We start from the raw sequence: 18,774 nt of genomic DNA, 5'->3' as shown, positions 1-18,774 counted from the left end.
AAATAAGCTTAAATGAAGAGTACAACTTCATTAGCACCTGAGTAGAATATTTGCTTACAAATTTCCAAGATAGTTTGTTGAGCTGAAAATTAGAACCATAGTTAAAATTGTAAAAAAACAGTAGCCTGATGTTCAAGAAATACTTGTGTGTAAAATGTGATAAGGAAGAGTAATAATTTATGCCAAGAATAGGCTTGCACTGGGGTGCCTGCATGGCTCAGTCAGTTAAGCAGTTAAGTGTCTGCCTTTGGCTCAGGTCAAGGGATTGAGCCCTGCACTGGGCTCCCTGCTCAGCAGGGAGCCAGCTTCTGCCCCTACCCCCACATGTCCCCGCTTGCTGTGCTTGTGCTCTCTCTCGAATAAATACATAGACAATTTTTTAAAGATTCTATTTATTTATTCGAGAGAGAGAGCACATGAGAGGGGGGAGGGTCAGAGGGAGAAGCAGACTTCCTGCTGAGCAGGGAGCCCAATGCAGGACTCGATCCTGGGACTCCAGGACCATGACCTGAGCTGAAGGCAGTCGCTTAACTAACTGAGCCACCCAGGCGCCCAGTACATAGAAAATTAAAAAAAAAAAAAAAGACTAGGCTTGCACTTCGTTGAAAGTAGATCATCTTGTGTACCACGCTGCCAAGTTGGAAGACAACAGTGAACAAGCCACATCCTCGTTTGAGAAACGTTTTTACACATAGAATACTTAGGTGAAGGTAAAAATCACATATCCCACCCCCTCCACACACACACCTACATTCTATCCAAGGTGATGGAACTAATTATTGTTCTGTCTAGGTGATGTTAAATTCAGGCATTGTACTAGGTGTTGGGAATAAATAGAATAGTCCTTTGGGGGGACTTGAAAACTAAAAATATTTGTAAAGTCAATTTTAAAAATATGCAAGATATATGCAAGAGCCAATGCTCTTGCTTAGAAACTAAGATCTTTTGTGGTAGTGTTTTATGAAATTATAGGGAAAAAAACCATTAGCTATGAACGAGGAAAGCTTAACCAATCAAAATACCCAGCTTGAATTAGCTATAGATTTCTTGGGGGTATAGCTCAGTGGTAGAGCATTTGACTGCAGAGCTATAGATTTCTAAATTTTGGACACAAAATCTTATTTAAGTGCTTTTCTGATTTACACATCTTAATAAAAATGAAACTGCCAATTCTTTTTTTTTTTTTTTAAGATTTTATTTATTTATTTGACAGAGATAGCGAGAGCAGGAACACAAGCAGGGGGAGCGGGAGAGGGAGAAGCAGGCTTCCTGCCAAGCAGGGAGCCCGATGTGGGACTCGATCCCAGGACCCTGGGATCATGACCTGAGCTGAAGGCAGACGCTTAACGACTGAGCCACCCAGGCGCCCTGAAACTGCCAATTCTGATTACCTTTGATTACTGGGTAGCCTGCTGTCCAGCAGGAGCTAGTAAAACCCTAAATACCTGGTTCTGGGAGGATGGCAACTCTTAGCTTTTAGACCAATTAGCCACCTGTAAAACCTTTTTCTTTGTATTGGCCCAAAGGCACAGAGGTGAATCCAAGTATGGTGGGCTTCTCAGCGCTTTCACAGGGATTTTTTGGCAGAAACCGAATTGGGTGTAGGATTTATTTTTAAGTTTTTCTTCACTTCCACGACTTGTTAAATTTTTATTTAAATCTATTTTTTAAATTTAAAGGGAGTCGATTTCACAGCTGAAGAGCGATGGTGCTGACCCAGCACACAGTTCTTGAGTTGATTTGGATAGCTGCTTTGGGTGCCCCACCCCAAGGAGGGGAGGGGCGCGGCGCATTTCCACCTTCTAATTCCTCCTCCCTTCCCCTCTGTCTCAGTCTATGGATTGAGTGACCCTAAGTAAATCCCAGGTCTATTGGTTCTGTCTTTCCTCTGCGTCTGGGAGCTCACGTACCTACAGCCAGAGTCATTCAAGGATGCTGCCTCAAGTATCTAGACCATCTGTTAATTTCTGCAACCCCCCACCCACAAGTACCACAGAGACCGGGTGCCATCCTATTTTTTGAGCCCAGTGCATTCACCTGTTGTCTGCCGCTAACCTGTCTCCACAAGGTCCAAGAGCCTCACCCAGAGACTGCAGACTCCAAGATGGGGAGGAGGGGTTGGCCCGGAGTTCTCAGGCGCCAGCAAAGCACTGTCAGTGCCTGACCCGTTGTCAAGTAGGATGTCATAGGCCTGTGGTCTTGTCTGCGCTGCAGATTAAACCCACGTTAGGGTGACAGAGGTCACCATTCTGGGCTACCCGCTAAAAATGTGAAATAGAACCCACAGTGCACACTGGAAAATGCAGTTCAAGTCGCCTCAGCCTTTTGTGCATTCAGTAAATATTGGGTGTAAAATGGAGAATTCCCCATTTATGTAAAAATATGTGCAAATTAGGCTGTAAGAGTGCTAAATACTCCTCCCCACTCATTGCCAACATCGTTACCTTCATATATAGAAAACTGCCCCTATGTACGACGATCATTCCAGAAAAATCCCGACTATTCCATGCGTGATTTGGAGCCAATAGTTTTAAGTTTAGAAATTACAGTAAGTCCTAACATTGAAGGACTTGGATTTTATTTTTATTTTTTAAGATTTTATTTATTTGACTGAGAGAGACAGCGAGAGCAGGAACACAAGCAGGGGGAGTGGGAGAGGGAGAAGCAGGCTTCCCGCGGAGCAGGGAGCCCGATGCGGGGCTCGATCCCCGGACCCTGGGACCATGACCTGAGCTGAAGGCAGACGCTTAACGACTGAGCCACCCAGGCGCCCGAAGGACTTGGATTTTAAACGTTTAACTGGAAATTACTTTTACATGTGAATGGGGCTGTTTTGGTCTTGTGTCCATAGGCTTACATTTTACTAAGAGTCTCAAAATCTGATGCTTTTATGTTGTCGGGGGAATCTCAGAAGGTAGGCGGAGGTAAAAACACACTCCTCTACATTTTGGCGTACCTCGGGCAAGATAACAGCCCACCAAGTCCTACACGTGCTCAGAGCTTGAGAAAGGGGAAAAATAAAAAGGGAAACTGCCAGGACTTAAGATGTCTGCTCGAAGCGACTTCAGTCTCCCAAGAAGGGCCTACCCGCTTCCAATATGTCCGCCGGTAGTCCTGACGTCACTCGGTCGGCTTCATCAAGCCAGAAAGCCAGTGCGTTCCAATCAGGACTCAGTCCCCTCACCCACTGCCCTTGATCACGTCACTTCCGGTGGTGCAGCAGCCATTTTGTCAGTCGCCAGTGGATCCCGCGCGCTGGAGAAGTGCAGTTCCCCCTGGTTACCAATTCGTCCGTTCTCCCTTCGCGCTGCGGGCGCCGTCGAAGAGCACTCACCTCTGATACACCGGTTCCTCCCTACAGTCCCGCCGCCGTTGTTGCATCCGCCCGGAGCCAGTGCGTTGTCTTCCTCCCCCACCACTGACAGGCGCCCTCAGGGAGCCGCCGTCAGCGATGTCAAGCGAGGAAAGCTACCGGGCCATTCTTCGATACCTGACAAACGAGCGTGAGCCGTATGCGCCGGGCACCGAGGGCAATGTCAAGCGTAAAATCCGCAAGGCGGCCGCCTGCTATGTGGTGCGCGGTGGGACTTTGTACTACCAGCGGCGGCAGCGGCACCGCAAGACCTTCGCGGAGCTGGAGGTGGTGCTGCAGCCGGAACGGCGCCGGGGGCTCATCGAGGCGGCGCACCTGGGCCCGGGTGGCACTCACCACACCCGGCATCAGACCTGGCACGACTTGTCCAAGACTTACTGGTGGCGAGGTAGGACCTCGCCCGTGGCGAGGGGGCGGGCAGCGACTTGTTGCCCAGGCAAGGCCCGCTGGCGGAGGCGGGCCTGTTTGTGCACGAGCGAGTTTGGGGGTCCCAGACGCCCCTCGCCGGCCCAACCTGCGCTCGGCGGCGGAGCGGCTGCCAGGCGGAGCCGAGAGGGTGGGGGACGCGAAAGGAGCCGCACTTCCCACAGGAAGGAGGCCGGGGAAGCTGGGGGCGGGCCCTGGCCCGGGGTGGGGCGAAGGGGGCTTCCCCGGGGGCCGGGCCAGCCGCCGGGAGGGGCTTGGACGTGCGGGCTACGGCGGCCCCGCCTCCATCGGCTGCGCTGGAGGCGGTGGCTCCTGCGCTCCGGGGACGCTCCTGGGCGGCGCGGGGCGGCGGTTGTGCGGAGCTACGTGTTTTGCCTCCTAAAATCCTGTTGTGCTGACGGTCTGGGGGAGGGACGGTCCGCCCCAAGCCTGGGTTGCTTCCTCCGGCCGTTTCCGCTAGGGTTTTGGCCTGCGGTTTTGAGGTTCTCTAGATCTGCTTGCACGTATTCCTCAAACTGTGCTACGGCGGTGTAAACAAGCAATAAGGCAAGAGGTGATTTGAAGTGACTGTCTGGAAACAGCCATCTTCAACTTCGATTATGGGGCAAGAATTCAATGTGAAGAATAGCAGATAACCCTTCATTCTGAATGTGTTCGTGTTCTTTCCTCTGATACTGTGAAAAGCTCTTTGGAAACTGTGAGGCACTATGTCTACCCGGAAAAGATACGGTTACTGTGGTTGTAATAGTCAGGAAATAACTGCTCTAAAGTTTTTTGACTCCTTGGGAACCAGATTAGGGAAGGAGAGCAAGGGTCTTTGGCACCTTTACCGCTCTCACTGTCCACAAAGTTGATTTACATTGAACCTGTTCGGTTAGAATTAGCGAAAGCTTTGCAGGCCCTATAAAAGAGGTTTTGTCTGGAAGGATTCTGCCACTCACTCTCCTTATGGCTCTGGAGAAGTTGGGAGTCTCGGTTACTTACCTGTGAGTAAAGAAATTAGACTACTGAATACATTCTGAAGTTCTTTTCAGTTTATGAACTTTGTCATCAAGCCTGTTAATTGACAAACTAATGGGTAGTCCTTCCTTTTGTTCCTTAGAGTTCTTTCGTCTTTTCAGAAACGGTCCAGCTGTATTATCTTCTTAAATGCTTTCCCGTCATTTATTTCCTATTTTAAACCGATATCTGAATGAAATTCCTCTAAAGGGACAAAAGTGTGAGGAGTAAACACGGAGTAATTGCTGCATTTTGTTAGGACTGGTTTGGTCAGACCAAACTTGAGCAAATGTTTCAGGTTTGATACTTTACGACGTGCTGGGGTGCCTGACTAGTTCAGTCCGAGGAGCATGCGATTCTTGATCTCTGGGTGGTAAGTTCGAGCCCCACGTTGGGTGTAGAAATTACTTCAGAATTAAAAAAAAATACTTTATGACATGTTAAAAATTACAGTTACAGCTAAAAGTAACTGATCAGAGGGCGCCTGGGTGGCTCAGTTGGTTAAGCGACTGCCTTCGGCTCAGGTCATGATCCTGGAGTCCTGGGATCGAGTCCCGCATCGGGCTCCCTGCTCGGCAGGGAGTCTGCTTCTCCCTCTGACCCTCCTCCCTCTCATGCTCTCTGTCTCTCATTCTCTCCTTCTCAAATAAATAAATAAAAATCTTTTTAAAAAAATAAATAAATAAAAGTAACTGATCAGAGTTTTACATGCAGGCTTAGTTCTGAGCTCTTAATTTGTTTTTCACTCATTTAATCTTGATAAAACCTTGTAAGGTGGAAACATTTATCTCTTTTGCAGATGAGAAAACTAAAAGCACCAGGAAGTTAAATATGTCAGAGGTCACACAGCGGACCTTTATAATTTCACACTCTTAACCACTGTTATATGGTGCTGTAAGGGTTTAGTGTTAAGAATTTTCCTTCCCAGGGCCCCTGGGTGGCTCAGTGGGTTAAGCGTCTGCCTTTTGCTCAGGTCTTGATCCTCAGGGTCCTGGGATCGAGTCCCGCTGCCAGAGTCCCTGCTCAGTCTCTTCCTCTGCAGCTCCCCTTGCTTGTTCTCTCTCGCGTGCTCTTTCTGAAATAAATAAATAAAATCTTAAAAAAAATTCCTTCCCTAAATTTATTGTCTGTGAATGATCGTGAATGCAGTTTGGAGGAGGGGTTTTGTTTGCTTTTTGTGTGCAGTGTCTTAGACAAAAAAACTGAGACCATGTTTATGTTTAATTGAAAAATGAAAAAGATACATTTGTTATTTGTATACATTTGTAAAATTAGAAGTCCTTAAGCAACTAGAATAGCTATTCTTGAAGTACCATACTTACAGTACTAAACCCCTGGCAAGGGAGGCCCTGAGATCCTTTCAGAGGATTCATAAAGTCAAAATTATTTTCATGAAAATTCCAAGGCACTATTTGCCTTTTTTACTCATTGTCTCCCAAGTATACAGTGGAGTTTTCCAGAGACTACGTGACATATGATATATGGCAACAGATTGAATGCAGAGGCATATATGATGATCTGTCTTCTGTTGAGCCACACATTAAAAAGATTTTCAAAAATGTAAAGTAGTACCCCTTTTCTTACTAATTTTGTTTTGTTTTGGAAAATAGTGATTTTTTTTCATAAAATGCTATTTTGTTAACATGTAATGAGTTTTTGTTATTTGATGATCTCATTACTTTTATTATTTTAGTATTTCCTCCTTTAAAATAAGAATTTGGGGCACCTAGCTGGCTCAGTCCATAGAGCATGTGACTCTTGATCTCAGGGTCATGAGTTCAAACCACATGTTGAGCGTAAAGTTTACTTAAAAAAAAGAAAAATAATAAGAATTCATAATCATCAGAGAAGTTTGCCCCCCATTATTAGCTATTCATTCAAAAAAGTTTTTTTTTTTTTAAAGTAGCTATTCCTCTTGATATTTAATACATTATCATTTGGATTTTTTTTGTTTCTACTGAAGATATACATACTCCAAAGACATTGTAGACTGTTTATCTGAAAGCTAATAAGATTTGATCAATGTAGGTGCCAAAAAAAAAAGAACTATTCCAGAGTCATTCCACTAGAAGTTGTATCAAGGACAGTTTACTGAGATTCATTATTCATTCTGCCTTTTCAGAATGCTGCCATCATAAGTTATATTGTAGTGCTCTGGCAAATTTGTAGCAATTTCCCTCCTTTGAGTACAGTTGAAAAACTTTGGCTCAGTGTCTAACATTTACATATAGCATATTTCAGAATGTAAAATGTTAATAAATTTTCTCGCCCCCCCCCCCAACCTCGTATTTTATCCTGTATTGAATTATGTGCTGGAGTTTCAAAATAAATGATTCTCTCCCCTGCCTCAGTCAGATGCTGATGCATAGGGATCTACAGTGAAATGCATCCAAAATATGAAGATGAAATTAGGAGGGGAAACAGATTAAAACTACAAAAAAAAAAAAAAAGTAATAGGTTAAATCAGCTGCCTGCAGAAGTTCCTACCCTAAGGATTGATTTATTTTTGTTTAGACCGTAGGATAAATTTTGCCACTGTTACTTGGTCTAGAAGAGGAGGATGTAATCTCTAGAAAACCCACCAAAAACTGGGTCTTTGTAAATATAGCTACAATTAACCATTGTAACCTCTTTGAGGAAAACAAAACAGATCAAGGAAGAACTAAAATGCATGGAGCTAAAAATGGAAGCCCCGGGACTGGGGGTGGTCATTGTATCCAAAACTGACAGGGAAGGAGGTTCTTGAACAGCTGTCAGGAGCAAATTGTCCAATTTGGCAACTCTCTAAATCATTGGTTCTCAACCCAGGGACATATTTTGCCTCCCAAGGGACGTCTGACTGTGTCTGGAGACAATTTTGGTTGTCATAACTGGTGGTGGTGGTGCTGGTTGAAGTGTTGCTATTGACATTTAGTTGGGTAGAGGTCAGGAATGCTCCTAAACATTCTACAATAAGAATGGACAGGACAGGGTGCCTGGGTGGCTCAGTTGGTTAAGCGACTGCCTTCGGCTCAGGTCATGATCCTGGAGTCCCAGGATCGAGTCCCACATCGGGCTCCCTGCTCTGCAGGGAGCCTGCTTCTCCCTCTCCCCCTCCCCCTGCTTGTGTTCCCTCTCTCGCTGTGTCTCTCTCTGTCAAATAAATAAACAAAATCTTAAAAAAAAAAAAAAAAATGGACAGGACAACCCTTTGCACCCCACTCCAACAAGAATCATCTTGGCCCAAAATGTCAACACTGCTGAGGTTGAGAAACCCTGCTCCAGAGTAAGAAACTGTTCTCAAGTTGTTTTATTAGAGGACTACCCGCCAAGGTCTTTCAGCTTTCTTTGTTTTGATTCTATGCTCAGTGAAGAATCTTTTAATGGTAACGTGGTGTTTTATGTGGGTTTTTTGTTTTTGTTATTTTGTTTTTAAGTACCAGAGAGACTGATCAGTATTACTGTATTTAACAAATACTTATGTAGTAACTGTTCAAAGAGCTTTATATAAATATTAGCAATCACAACAGCACCATATTGTTATCCCATTTTACAGCTGATGACATATAGGCATAGAGAGGTTTGGCAACTTGGCCATGGTCACAAAGCTAGTTAGTGGATTCAGATTTTGCTGCATAAGTAGTTTCAACCCTTTGCAGTAATGTAGTAAATTAACTATATTTATACATTGATGCCTTTTTAGTGGTTAACCTGAGTCAGTCTTTCTGCTTAATCAATTCTGGATGAACTAAAGAAGTCAGGTTTCTGAATCTGTAAAGCGAGATTTAAGATGATCCCATCAAAGCATTAACACTCAGATGAAAGGACTTGAAACATCAAGTCCCCTTTTGAGATAGTTGATTGACTATCATACATTAATAATTTTTTCCTGCAGTGTTTGTTATTTTCGGACTTTTCAAAATACTTCCTATGTAGTTTCTCCAATATCATTTGAACTCAACCTTAGTTTATAGTGTAATCAGACTTCTGCTGTATGTAGAATATACTGAACTGTGTAGAATCATAAAATGTTTGGAAATAACAGGCAGAATGAATTAGGAAAAAATGCCGCCTTTGTTTATTGTGAACATGGAAATTTCCACATTCTCTAAGTATGTTTTTTACTTAGAAATATATATTCTCAAGGTGCTTGCATGGTTCATTTGGTTGAGTGTCCAACTCTTGATTTCGGCTCAAGTCACCATCTCAGGGTCTTGGGATTGAGCCCTGCATCAGGCTCCTTGCTCAATGTTGAGTCTACTTGTCCTTCTTCCTCCCCCTCAGTCCTGTGGCCTGCACATGGGTGCATGCGGTCTCTCTTTCTCTCTCTCTTTCTCTCAAATAAAATCTTAAAAAATATATATGTATTCTCGGGGCGCCTGGGTGGCTCAGTTGTTAAGGTCTGCCTTCGGCTCAGGTCATGATCTCAGGGTCCTGGGATCGAGCCCCGCATTGGGCTCCCTGCTAGGCGGGAAGCCTGCTTCTCCCTTTCCCACTCTCCCTGCTTGTGTTCCCTCTCTCATTGTCAAATAAAAAAATAAAATAATATATATTTATATATTCTTTTGTGTATCTTCTATTCATAATTTACTCTTTTTATTGAAGTATAGTAGACATACAATACCATATTAGTTTCAGGTGTACAACATAGGGATTCAACAATTATATATGTTAGGAAACGCTCACCGTGGTAAGTTTAGGTGCCATATATCACCATAGAAAGTTATTACCATATTATTGACTATATCCCCTATGCTGTACTTTTCATCCCCATGACTTATTTATAATTGGAAGTTTGTACTCATTTACATTTTTTATTGTAAAATATATGTAATATAAAATTCACCATTTTAAGTATTCAGTTCAGTGACATTGAGTACATTCACATTGTTGTACGACCATCACCACTGTTCATCTTCAGAAATTTTTCATCACCCCAATCCATTTACTCTTTTTTTTTTTTAAACAAAGAGAATGAACATGTTTTTTCTTTTTATTTTAAGTAAGTTCTATGCCCAATGTGGGGCTTGAACCCACAACCCTGAGATAAGAGTCACATGCTCTACCGACTAAGCCAGCCAGGCGCCTCTCCATTTACTCTTAATTGTATGTAAAAGATATATATATATCCCTCCAGGCTTTTCATCATTTTTTTTAAATCTGCTCACTACATACCTCATATTGGTATAGACTTTTTATTGACTTTAGCATTTTCACACATTAGAATATATATTGTCCTCTAAATATGCCCATGTAGGGGCGCCTGGGTGGCTCAGTCGTTAAGCGTCTGCCTTTGGCTCAGGTCATGATCCCAGGGTTCTGGGATCGAGCGCCGCATGAGGCTCCCTGCTCTGCAGGAAGCGTGCTTCTCCCTCTCCCACTCCCCCTGCTTGTGTTCCCTCTCCCGCTGTGTCTCTCTCTGTCAAATTAAAAAAAAAAAAAAAATCTTTAAATATGCCCATGCAAATTGATTTTTTATGGAAGTTTTATTTAACCCTAACCCATTATTTCCTAAGTTACATTTTGGGTGGGGGAAAGGGGGTCTATGAACGAATAAATTTGGCAAATTCTTGTTGAACAGGCTTCTTCACTCTAGAACTCTCAGAGGTTTGAATATGATAATATCTATTATGTGCGTGTAAAATGAGAGTATAATTTTCTGAATTTATTAGTCCAGTGTATACTTTTTTAGTAAGTATGGGACATAATACAATTTTTTTTTAAGATTTTATTTATTTATTTGACAGATTGAGCTGTCACAAGCAGGGAGAGCGAGAGGGAGAAGCAGACTCCCTGCTGAGCGGGGAGCCTGTTGTGGGGCTCTATCCCAGGACCCTGAGGTCATGACCTGAGCCAAAGGCAGCCACTTAACTGAGCCACCCAGGCACCCCGGGACATAATACAATTTGAGAAATATTGCTTGAATATTATCTGAAGGTTGAAAGTGCAAGGAACCATGGTATAATTTGACATCTTGAAATTCTTTTCAGGAATTCACTATATATCTCTATATCATTTTAGCTTATTAATGAGCCTTTCATTTACGTTTTACTTGGGGATTGTGGGGGGAGAATTTTCTGTCATACTGATGGACAAATGTATTGCTGTGTAAGTTAGCATAATATACTGAAAAGCACTTGGCTTTTGGAGGCCTAGTTATGCAATTTAGTAGATGCAACTTTGGACAAGTTTCTTACGTCTTAGGGCTTCATTTTCTCGTTTGTAGGATGGAAATTAATTGGTCTTACCTTACAAGGATGATGGTGGGTGGGTGGATGTGTGTGTTGGGGGTGTTGTGTGTAGTGTTTCTCCCTGCTCCTTACCCCTACCCCAACATGCTGAGCTAGAAGTTGAAATTCAGAATAGGGTTTTAGGAGTGGCTTGTGTATAATCTAACTTTTGTAGATTGTGTATGCTGTTTTTTCATACAACCCTAAAATCTCATAGCTTTCAAAAATGGGATTGATTTCACACTCATTACAAGTTTTAGTTGTAGTTCAGGTTGCAGTTGACTCCACCTGTCTTTTTTCGTCTGCAATTCAGGCTCTGAAGGATGGCATCCATCTGGAACATGCCGTTATTTGAGAGAAGGGACAAAGATCAGAGCACTAATGGGAAACCGTGCCTCTTAAAGCTTCTGAGACATGGCACACGTTACATTTATTCATATTCCATTGACCAAAGCAAATTGCATGGTCAAGCCTGATGTTAATAGGGTGGAGAGGTAACCACATTATATTACTGCTCATGAAGGTCATGTTGGCATTTTCATATAGTTCCTATAGCATGAATGAGTTGCAAATCACATGGAAATGGGCACTGTTACATAATCATCTTATATGGTGGGGAAGTGAATAACTAGGAATAAACAAAAATAAGCATGGACGCAAACCATCAACCTTACATCTATGAAAAAAATGTATGTTACATTCTAAAGAAATCACTTTTACATACTTTATGGGACATGTGTGTCTGGACATGGGCACTCATACATCAGTATACATAGATTAACTAACAATAAATAATTGTCAATTTTCAAATGAGAGCATTAAATTTGACTTTTTATTTTTATTATAGGTATATTAAAGCAAGTGAAAGATTACATTAAACAGTGTAGCAAATGCCAGGAGAAACTAGATCGCTCCCGTCCAATATCAGATACTTCAGAAATGCTGGAAGAATTGGGATTAGACCTTGAATCTGGAGAAGAAAGTAATGAATCAGAAGATGATCTGAGCAATTTTACTTCACCTCCAACTACAGCCTCCAAGCCTGCAAAAAAGAAGCCAGTATCCAAACATGAACTTGTATTCGTAAGTGGAACTTTCCATTCACCTTTAACATCTATAACTAATGTATTAGTATTTGTAGTCTTGGTGAATTTTTTTCTTAAAGTACTGAGATTGCTTGACTGTTGGCACTGAGATTGGAAATTTAAGTCTGTGTGTCAGGTAATGCACTCTGTTGTTACGTACACTAAAAGTATGCTAATACTGCTTTTTCATTAATCATAAATATTCCTGTTGTTTCTTCTCTTCAGAATGTTACTTGTTTTGTTGTTAATCGTTCTTGCTGTCTTTTTAAATGCTATATTGGTAAAGGTAGACAGAATACATTTTTGGAAGCAGTCTCTAGGTCGTGAAGCAAGGTAAAAATCAAACTGGCTAGGCCTTTGTTTTTTATCTCCATTACTTTCATACATCATCATATTTCTGACTGTCAAGAAGAGGCAGCAAGAAGTGAGATGCAGGTTTTCATTGGGTCAAGTAGAATGAACATAGCAGAAAATAGTGAGAATGACCTAATTTTTATTTAAATATATAGATATGATATCTGGCTATTTCTTCATATTAATTAGTGGTGTCTTTAAAAATGAATGTGTCATGTTTTAAATTCTGTTAAAGGTACAAATACAAATGATATATAATACAACTCTTGGTCTTAAACTTATTTTGATAGGTTGACACCAAAGGAGTGGTGAAACGTTCTTCTCCAAAACATTGTCAGGCTGTCTTAAAACAGCTCAACGAACAGAGACTCTCCAACCAGTTCTGTGATGTTACTTTGTTAATTGAGGGAGAAGAGTACAAAGCTCATAAATCTGTTTTGTCAGCTAATAGTGAATATTTTCGAGATCTTTTTATTGAGAAAGGAGCTGTTTCCAGTCATGAGGCAGTGGTGGATCTTTCTGGTAAGAAGTTTCTAATATTCTTCCTTTTTGTTTATAAGTACTTACTGGAAGAAGGGCGTGTGTGTGTGTGTGTCTTAGAAACTCAGGATTTATGCTGTAGTGGGAGAAGCCCACTTATAGTAGTAGACTAAGCTGAATTGAAAAAAAAGTCCTTCCTTTTAGCAAAGTTTCCAAGGTACGGTTATGGAAAAGGCTGTCATTTTCTATCACTACCTCTTAGGTGAGACAAATGTAGCAGTAGAAAAATTTCTGAGATTTACATGGCTAAAAACAGTTTGAGAGAAATCTATAACTGCATCAGTGTTATATTACACTAAGTGAATATGTTATTTAAAACATAATAACATAATAACATATTATGACTGTTAAAAAAAATTGACTGCAGGGCGCCTGGGTGGCTCAGTCGGTTAAGCGACTGCCTTCGGCTCAGGTCATGATCCCAGGATCCTGGGATCGAGTCCCACATCGTGGGATCATCATGGGATCATCGTGGGATCATCGCTCAGGTCATGATCCCAAGGTTCTGGGATCGAGCCTGCTTCTCCCTCTCCCACTCCCCCTGCTTGTGTTCCCTCTCTCACTGTGTCTCTCTCTGTCAAATAAATGAATAAAATCTTTAAAAAAAAAAAAAAAAATTGACTGCATCTTATGTTGTGGAACATGTAATAATAGAGTACTTTTGTAGGTCTGTTGTTTTTCATTTTTAAAGATTATTAGAATTCATTAGTTTGAGTAATCAAACAATATACAATAATCAAAATTCTAGGTGTGGCTTTTTTTCTTTGATTTTATTATTGTAAATTAATAATTTGACTTTCTTTTGGCTCACTAGAACTTATATATTGGCTTAGGAGTCAACAAATGAAAACTTAGGAAGAATTAAAATAGGTAACCTTATTTATACATTTTTTCATAATACTAACTTAACTGTAACTCTTGATTACTGAATTACTGACATCACTGTGTGAAATATCATTTCCCTTTTCTCAAACAAAAAAGTGACTTCATCCAGGTATATAAATACTTACTTAGTTAACCGCTGATCCTTTCTACCTTATACTTTTTTTTAATATTTAAAGTAGACTTCACACCCAATATGGAGCTCAAACTCATGACCCCAAGATAAAGGGTTGCATGCTTTACTGACTGAGCCAGCCAGGCACCCCAACTTATACTTTTTAAAATCACTTCTTCTGGGAAGACAAACATATATATTTTTTTCTTTGCAGTAGCTATGTTTAATTATTTAAAAATATTTATTAAGCATCTGCTGTGTGTGAGGAACTAGCCTGGGCTTTGGGGATACAATGTGAGCAAAAATTTTCATGGAGCATAGAATTGCATTATATTTTAGATTAACAATATTTACTTTTTTCTGAGTTTGATGACTCAGGAGAAAATATGTCTTATACTGGGCCATCTGAATAATAAAACTCATCACAGATGTAGTCTTTTGATTTAAGTTAACTTTGGAATTTTTTTCCTATCTTTCATGCATCTGAAGCATAAAGAGAGGTATATGAGTGTTCTTTTTCAGTTTTCTCAGCAGCTTGGCAAATGAAGTGTCTGCCCCAAATTAACCGCAATACAGCATCCTAATATTCCAATAAAATACCTCTTTTATTTTTCATCCTACATGCTTATTTTTATATTTTGTGCAGCAAGTATAATGTAAGTCGATAGGCAAAGTAGATAGTTTTTGTTTGGTTTAAATATTAGGTAAATAATATAAAATATTTGTGTAGTATGAAAAGATAAAATGTACATCTTTTTTAATTATCTAGTTAATATAGTTGAATTAATCAGTGTTTTCCTTTATTTGTTTATGCTTGTAAAAAGTTTTTCTGTACTAAATCATAAAGACATGTTCATGGATTACCTTTTTAAATTTTCATAATTTTTCTTTCATATTTGTAAGTTTTAATCTGTTTGGAATTTTTGTTGGTGTGAAATAGGTGTTTGATTTCATTTTTTTCTCATTTTGATCATCACTTGTCCCAGAACCCTTTAGTGAAGACTCCATCCTCTTCTTGTCAGTTGACCATACAAATTCTCTTAACAAAACAAAGTTCCACATTTTTGGTACCAATTCTAGGCTTTGTTCTAGTCTATTGGTTGTCTCTCTGTATATTATCTTCACTCGGTCTTAATTACCTTACCGTTATAATAATGAGGAAAGTCTCCCACATTTATTATTCAGGTGGGTCTTAGTTTCATAACCCTTTGCTCCATAAAAACTAAAAGTAGCTTGTCAACTTACACACACAAAATAGTGTATTTTGAAAGAGATTACATTGAATTAATAGTTTTAGAGATTTATCCATAACAACCTCAAACACCTTTTGTAGAATTACTCTAAGATACTTTATATGTTTTGAAACTATTGTATTTTTTCCTTAAAATTATATAATTTTTAATTTATTTTGGGTGTATATTTTATATACAGTAATATTGCTAAATTTCCTTAGTCATTCAGTCATTTATAGATTCTTCGAAATTTTCCGTATAAAAGAAATAGATTATCTGCTAATATTGTTGGTTTTGTTTCTACCTTTCTAGTCCTTGTATTTTGAAATTTTTTTTCTTGCTTTAAAGCTCTGTCCAGGACCTCAAAAAAAAAATCAGCAGTTGAATAAAAGTGGTGATGGGGATTCATTTATCTCATTTCCATTTCTAAAGAAAGTGCTTTTTTACCATGAAGTATATCATTTGGTAAATGTTTTAAATAGATAATCCTTTACCCTTTTAACATTAAGGATATTCCCTCTACAATGAATGCTGGTTTGTAACTCTCTGAGGAGGTTCCCAGGTGTAATCTGTACAGGGGGCCAGTACTTATGAGGATTGTCTTGGGTGGCTGCAAGATGAGTAGGTCTCAGTGCCAGAATCTTAAAAGTTTATATAAAGGCCTTAATTATGATTTAGTCATGTACTCAGGAGGCCTTAAGTGGGTTCAGTCATGTACCTAGGTTTTTATCTCAAGGATGTATTTTTGGGGCAGCTTCTGGACCGAGAAGGCAAGTGAAACACACATTCCAGGAACAGGGGAGGGGTGGGGGGCCTCTACTTTTCTGGGTCCAGCTCAAGGGTCAACTGGAAGGCAAGTCTTCTTGATGACCTCCTCCAGCAGTGTTGACTTATCACATATTTTTTTCTGTATTTATTGAAACCTTGTATTTTTACCATTCTGTTAATGTGGGAAATTACATGATTTTCTGGTAAGCCAGGTTTTCGTTCTTGAAATACATCCAGTTCAGTCATATTATTATCAGCTTTCGTATAAATTGCTGTTTGGTTTGCACATATTGTCTAGAACATTTGCATGTATATTCATGAGTAATTTTTCTTTTTTCTTTTTCAGTTTCATGTTTTGATACCAGAGTTGGTCTAGTCTTATAAAATGTATGGTCCCTCCAATTTTTAGATACCTGAAAATAGTTACTGTGTGATTAGAATTATTGTTTTCTTGAATGTTTGGTAGAATGGTAGCTAAAGTTGCCTGAGCTTGTAGTGGAGTTGGGGGGAAGATTTTTTAACTACTAATCTAGCACATTTAATGGTTAGAGAGTTATTCAAGTTTTCTTTCTTTATTTTGAGAGAGTGCGCGAGAGCACACACACATGCAAGCGGGGGGAGGGGCAGATAGGGAGATAGAGAACCTCAAGCAGACTCCCTGCTGACCTTGGAGCCCAACGCAGGGCTTGATCTCATGACCCTGAGATCATGACCTGAGCCGAAACCAAGAGTTGAACACTCAACCTACTGAGCCACCCAGGCACTCCTCATTTGCATTTTCTATCATTTTTCTGTTAAGTTAATTTTTACAGAGTTGTAAAATAGTCTAGTCAATAGCAGTCAGTCAGTGGTGCATATTCAACACTGCTCTTAGCACCTGGTAATCTTTTTTTGCCTCTTACCAAGTTTTGACTAATTTTTTTTGACACACCGTTCAAAGAACAGCTGTTGCGTCACCTGGATGGCTCAGTTGGTTGAGCAGCAGACTCTTGATTTCGGCTCAGGTAATGATCTCGGTCATGAGATCAAGCCCCACACTGGGGTGCAGATCAGTGCAGATCCTGCTTGTCCCTCTCCGTCTCGCTGTGCCCCTCACCAGCTTGCACGTGCTCTCACTCACTCTAAAATAAGTAAATAAAATCTTTAAAAAAACAAAAAATTATTTTAAAAAAAAAACAGTTGTTAGTTTCTTTTCCTGATTTCCCTTCTTTAATCTTCCTTTTACCGTATTTGAATGTTACTATCTTTTTATTTTATTTTATTTTTTAAAGTAAACTGTACACCCAGTGTGGGGCTCAGACTTACAACCATGAGATCAAGAGTCACATGCTCTACTGACTAAGCCAGACAGGGGCCCCTGTTACGTGGTCTTTTTTTTACTATTAGGTATAATGCTTTTAACCCAATAACTCCCGGCCTTTCTAACTTTCTGGTTTAAGCATTCAAGGCTATAAGTTTCTCTTTAATACTGCAGATTTGTTGTTTTTAACCCTACATGTGGTCTATTTTTATAAGCTTCATTTTGCTTGAATAGAATGTTTTTTCAGTTGGGAGCAATATTCAGTATATTCTGGCTTGTTAATTCTTTACTGATTATTTTGTGTGCTTGATCTATCAGTTATTGACAGAGGTGCTTTAGAATATTAACTAGTATGATTCGTCTATTACTGAGTTTCTTCAGTTTTTGTTTTGTGTATCTTGAGGCCATGTTAGATGCATGTAAGTTTAGAATTACTGATTTATGATAAAATATCTTTTTATCATTAGGTAATGACCCTATCTTTACTGATGCTTTTTATCCTTAAAATATATGTTGGCTGCTCTTATAAATATTTTTTTATTTTTCTATTTTGGCTGCTTTAGTAAATATTTTTTAGATACGTAAACAATATTTTCATTACTATTTGCCTAGCATATCTTCCATCTTTTATTTCCAACCTTTTTGTGTCTTTATGTTTTACATTTCTCTTTAAACATCATATTTCTGGATTTCGTTCTTAATCCAGCATGAGGATCTTTGACTTTCAACTGTCCTGCATAGAAATTGTTGAACTTCCTGAACCCAGCAATTGAGATTGTTGTCCTTAATCAGTTGAGAAAAAGTCTCAGTCAGTATGCCTTCAAAACTTGTTTCTGCCTCATTTTCTCTCTTCTACCTTTTGAAATTGCAATTAGATAGACATTCTCACTTTATATTCTGTGACCCTTAATTTCTCTTTTGTATTTATCTCTGTATAGATTATTCTGGAAAATTTTAATTGACCCGGTATTTAGCTGTGTTTCATTTGCTGTTAAATTAATTTATTGAATTTTTTATTCCAGTCTTTTTTCCATTTTTTTTTTTTTAATTTTTAATTTTATTTAAGCTCTGTGCCCAACATGGGGCTTGAACTCACAAACCTGAGATCAAGAGTCGTATGCTCTGAGCCAGCCAGGCACCCCTCTTTTCCATGTACTTCTTTTTCAGAAGTCTCTTTTAGGACACTACTTTTTATGACGTTTTGCTCTTTACTGGTGATAGGCCACTCTTGACTTTCTATATTTGATCATAGCAATACTTAAAATCTTTGCTGATTTGATTCATGCTGTTTGTTTCCACTAGCTTTTGTTCATGGTGCCTTGTGATTTTTTTTTTTAATTTGTGCACAATGAATTCATATTCTTTAGAACTTTGTGGGAAATCTTTTGAGTTCTGGGTTGAAGGTGTTTTCCACAGAGAAAACACTTGATTCTTAAGATGCTGAGGGCATTAGCAGTCTAGGACTGCTTTAAATTCTGAGCCTGAGGATTT

General features: G+C 39.8%; 1 protein-coding gene across 1 annotated transcript in view; it reads left to right on the top strand.

The window, feature by feature from the left end:
* Window positions 1–3,221: 3,221 nt before the first annotated feature.
* Window positions 3,222–18,774, top strand: part of ZBTB11 (zinc finger and BTB domain containing 11) — a 31,918-nt gene continuing 16,365 nt past the window's right edge. Inside the window, exons 1-3 of the mRNA XM_021692482.2 lie at window positions 3,222–3,761; window positions 11,855–12,090; window positions 12,737–12,968. Of these exons, the coding sequence (XP_021548157.2) occupies window positions 3,452–3,761; window positions 11,855–12,090; window positions 12,737–12,968 (778 nt within the window). The 5' untranslated portion in view covers window positions 3,222–3,451. The remainder of the gene's footprint in view (window positions 3,762–11,854; window positions 12,091–12,736; window positions 12,969–18,774) is intronic.

The sequence above is a fragment of the Neomonachus schauinslandi genome, chromosome 1 (assembly GCF_002201575.2).
Source record: "Neomonachus schauinslandi chromosome 1, ASM220157v2, whole genome shotgun sequence".
Lineage (NCBI taxonomy): Eukaryota > Metazoa > Chordata > Mammalia > Carnivora > Phocidae > Neomonachus > Neomonachus schauinslandi.
This window is presented reverse-complemented; position numbering and strand designations above follow the sequence as displayed.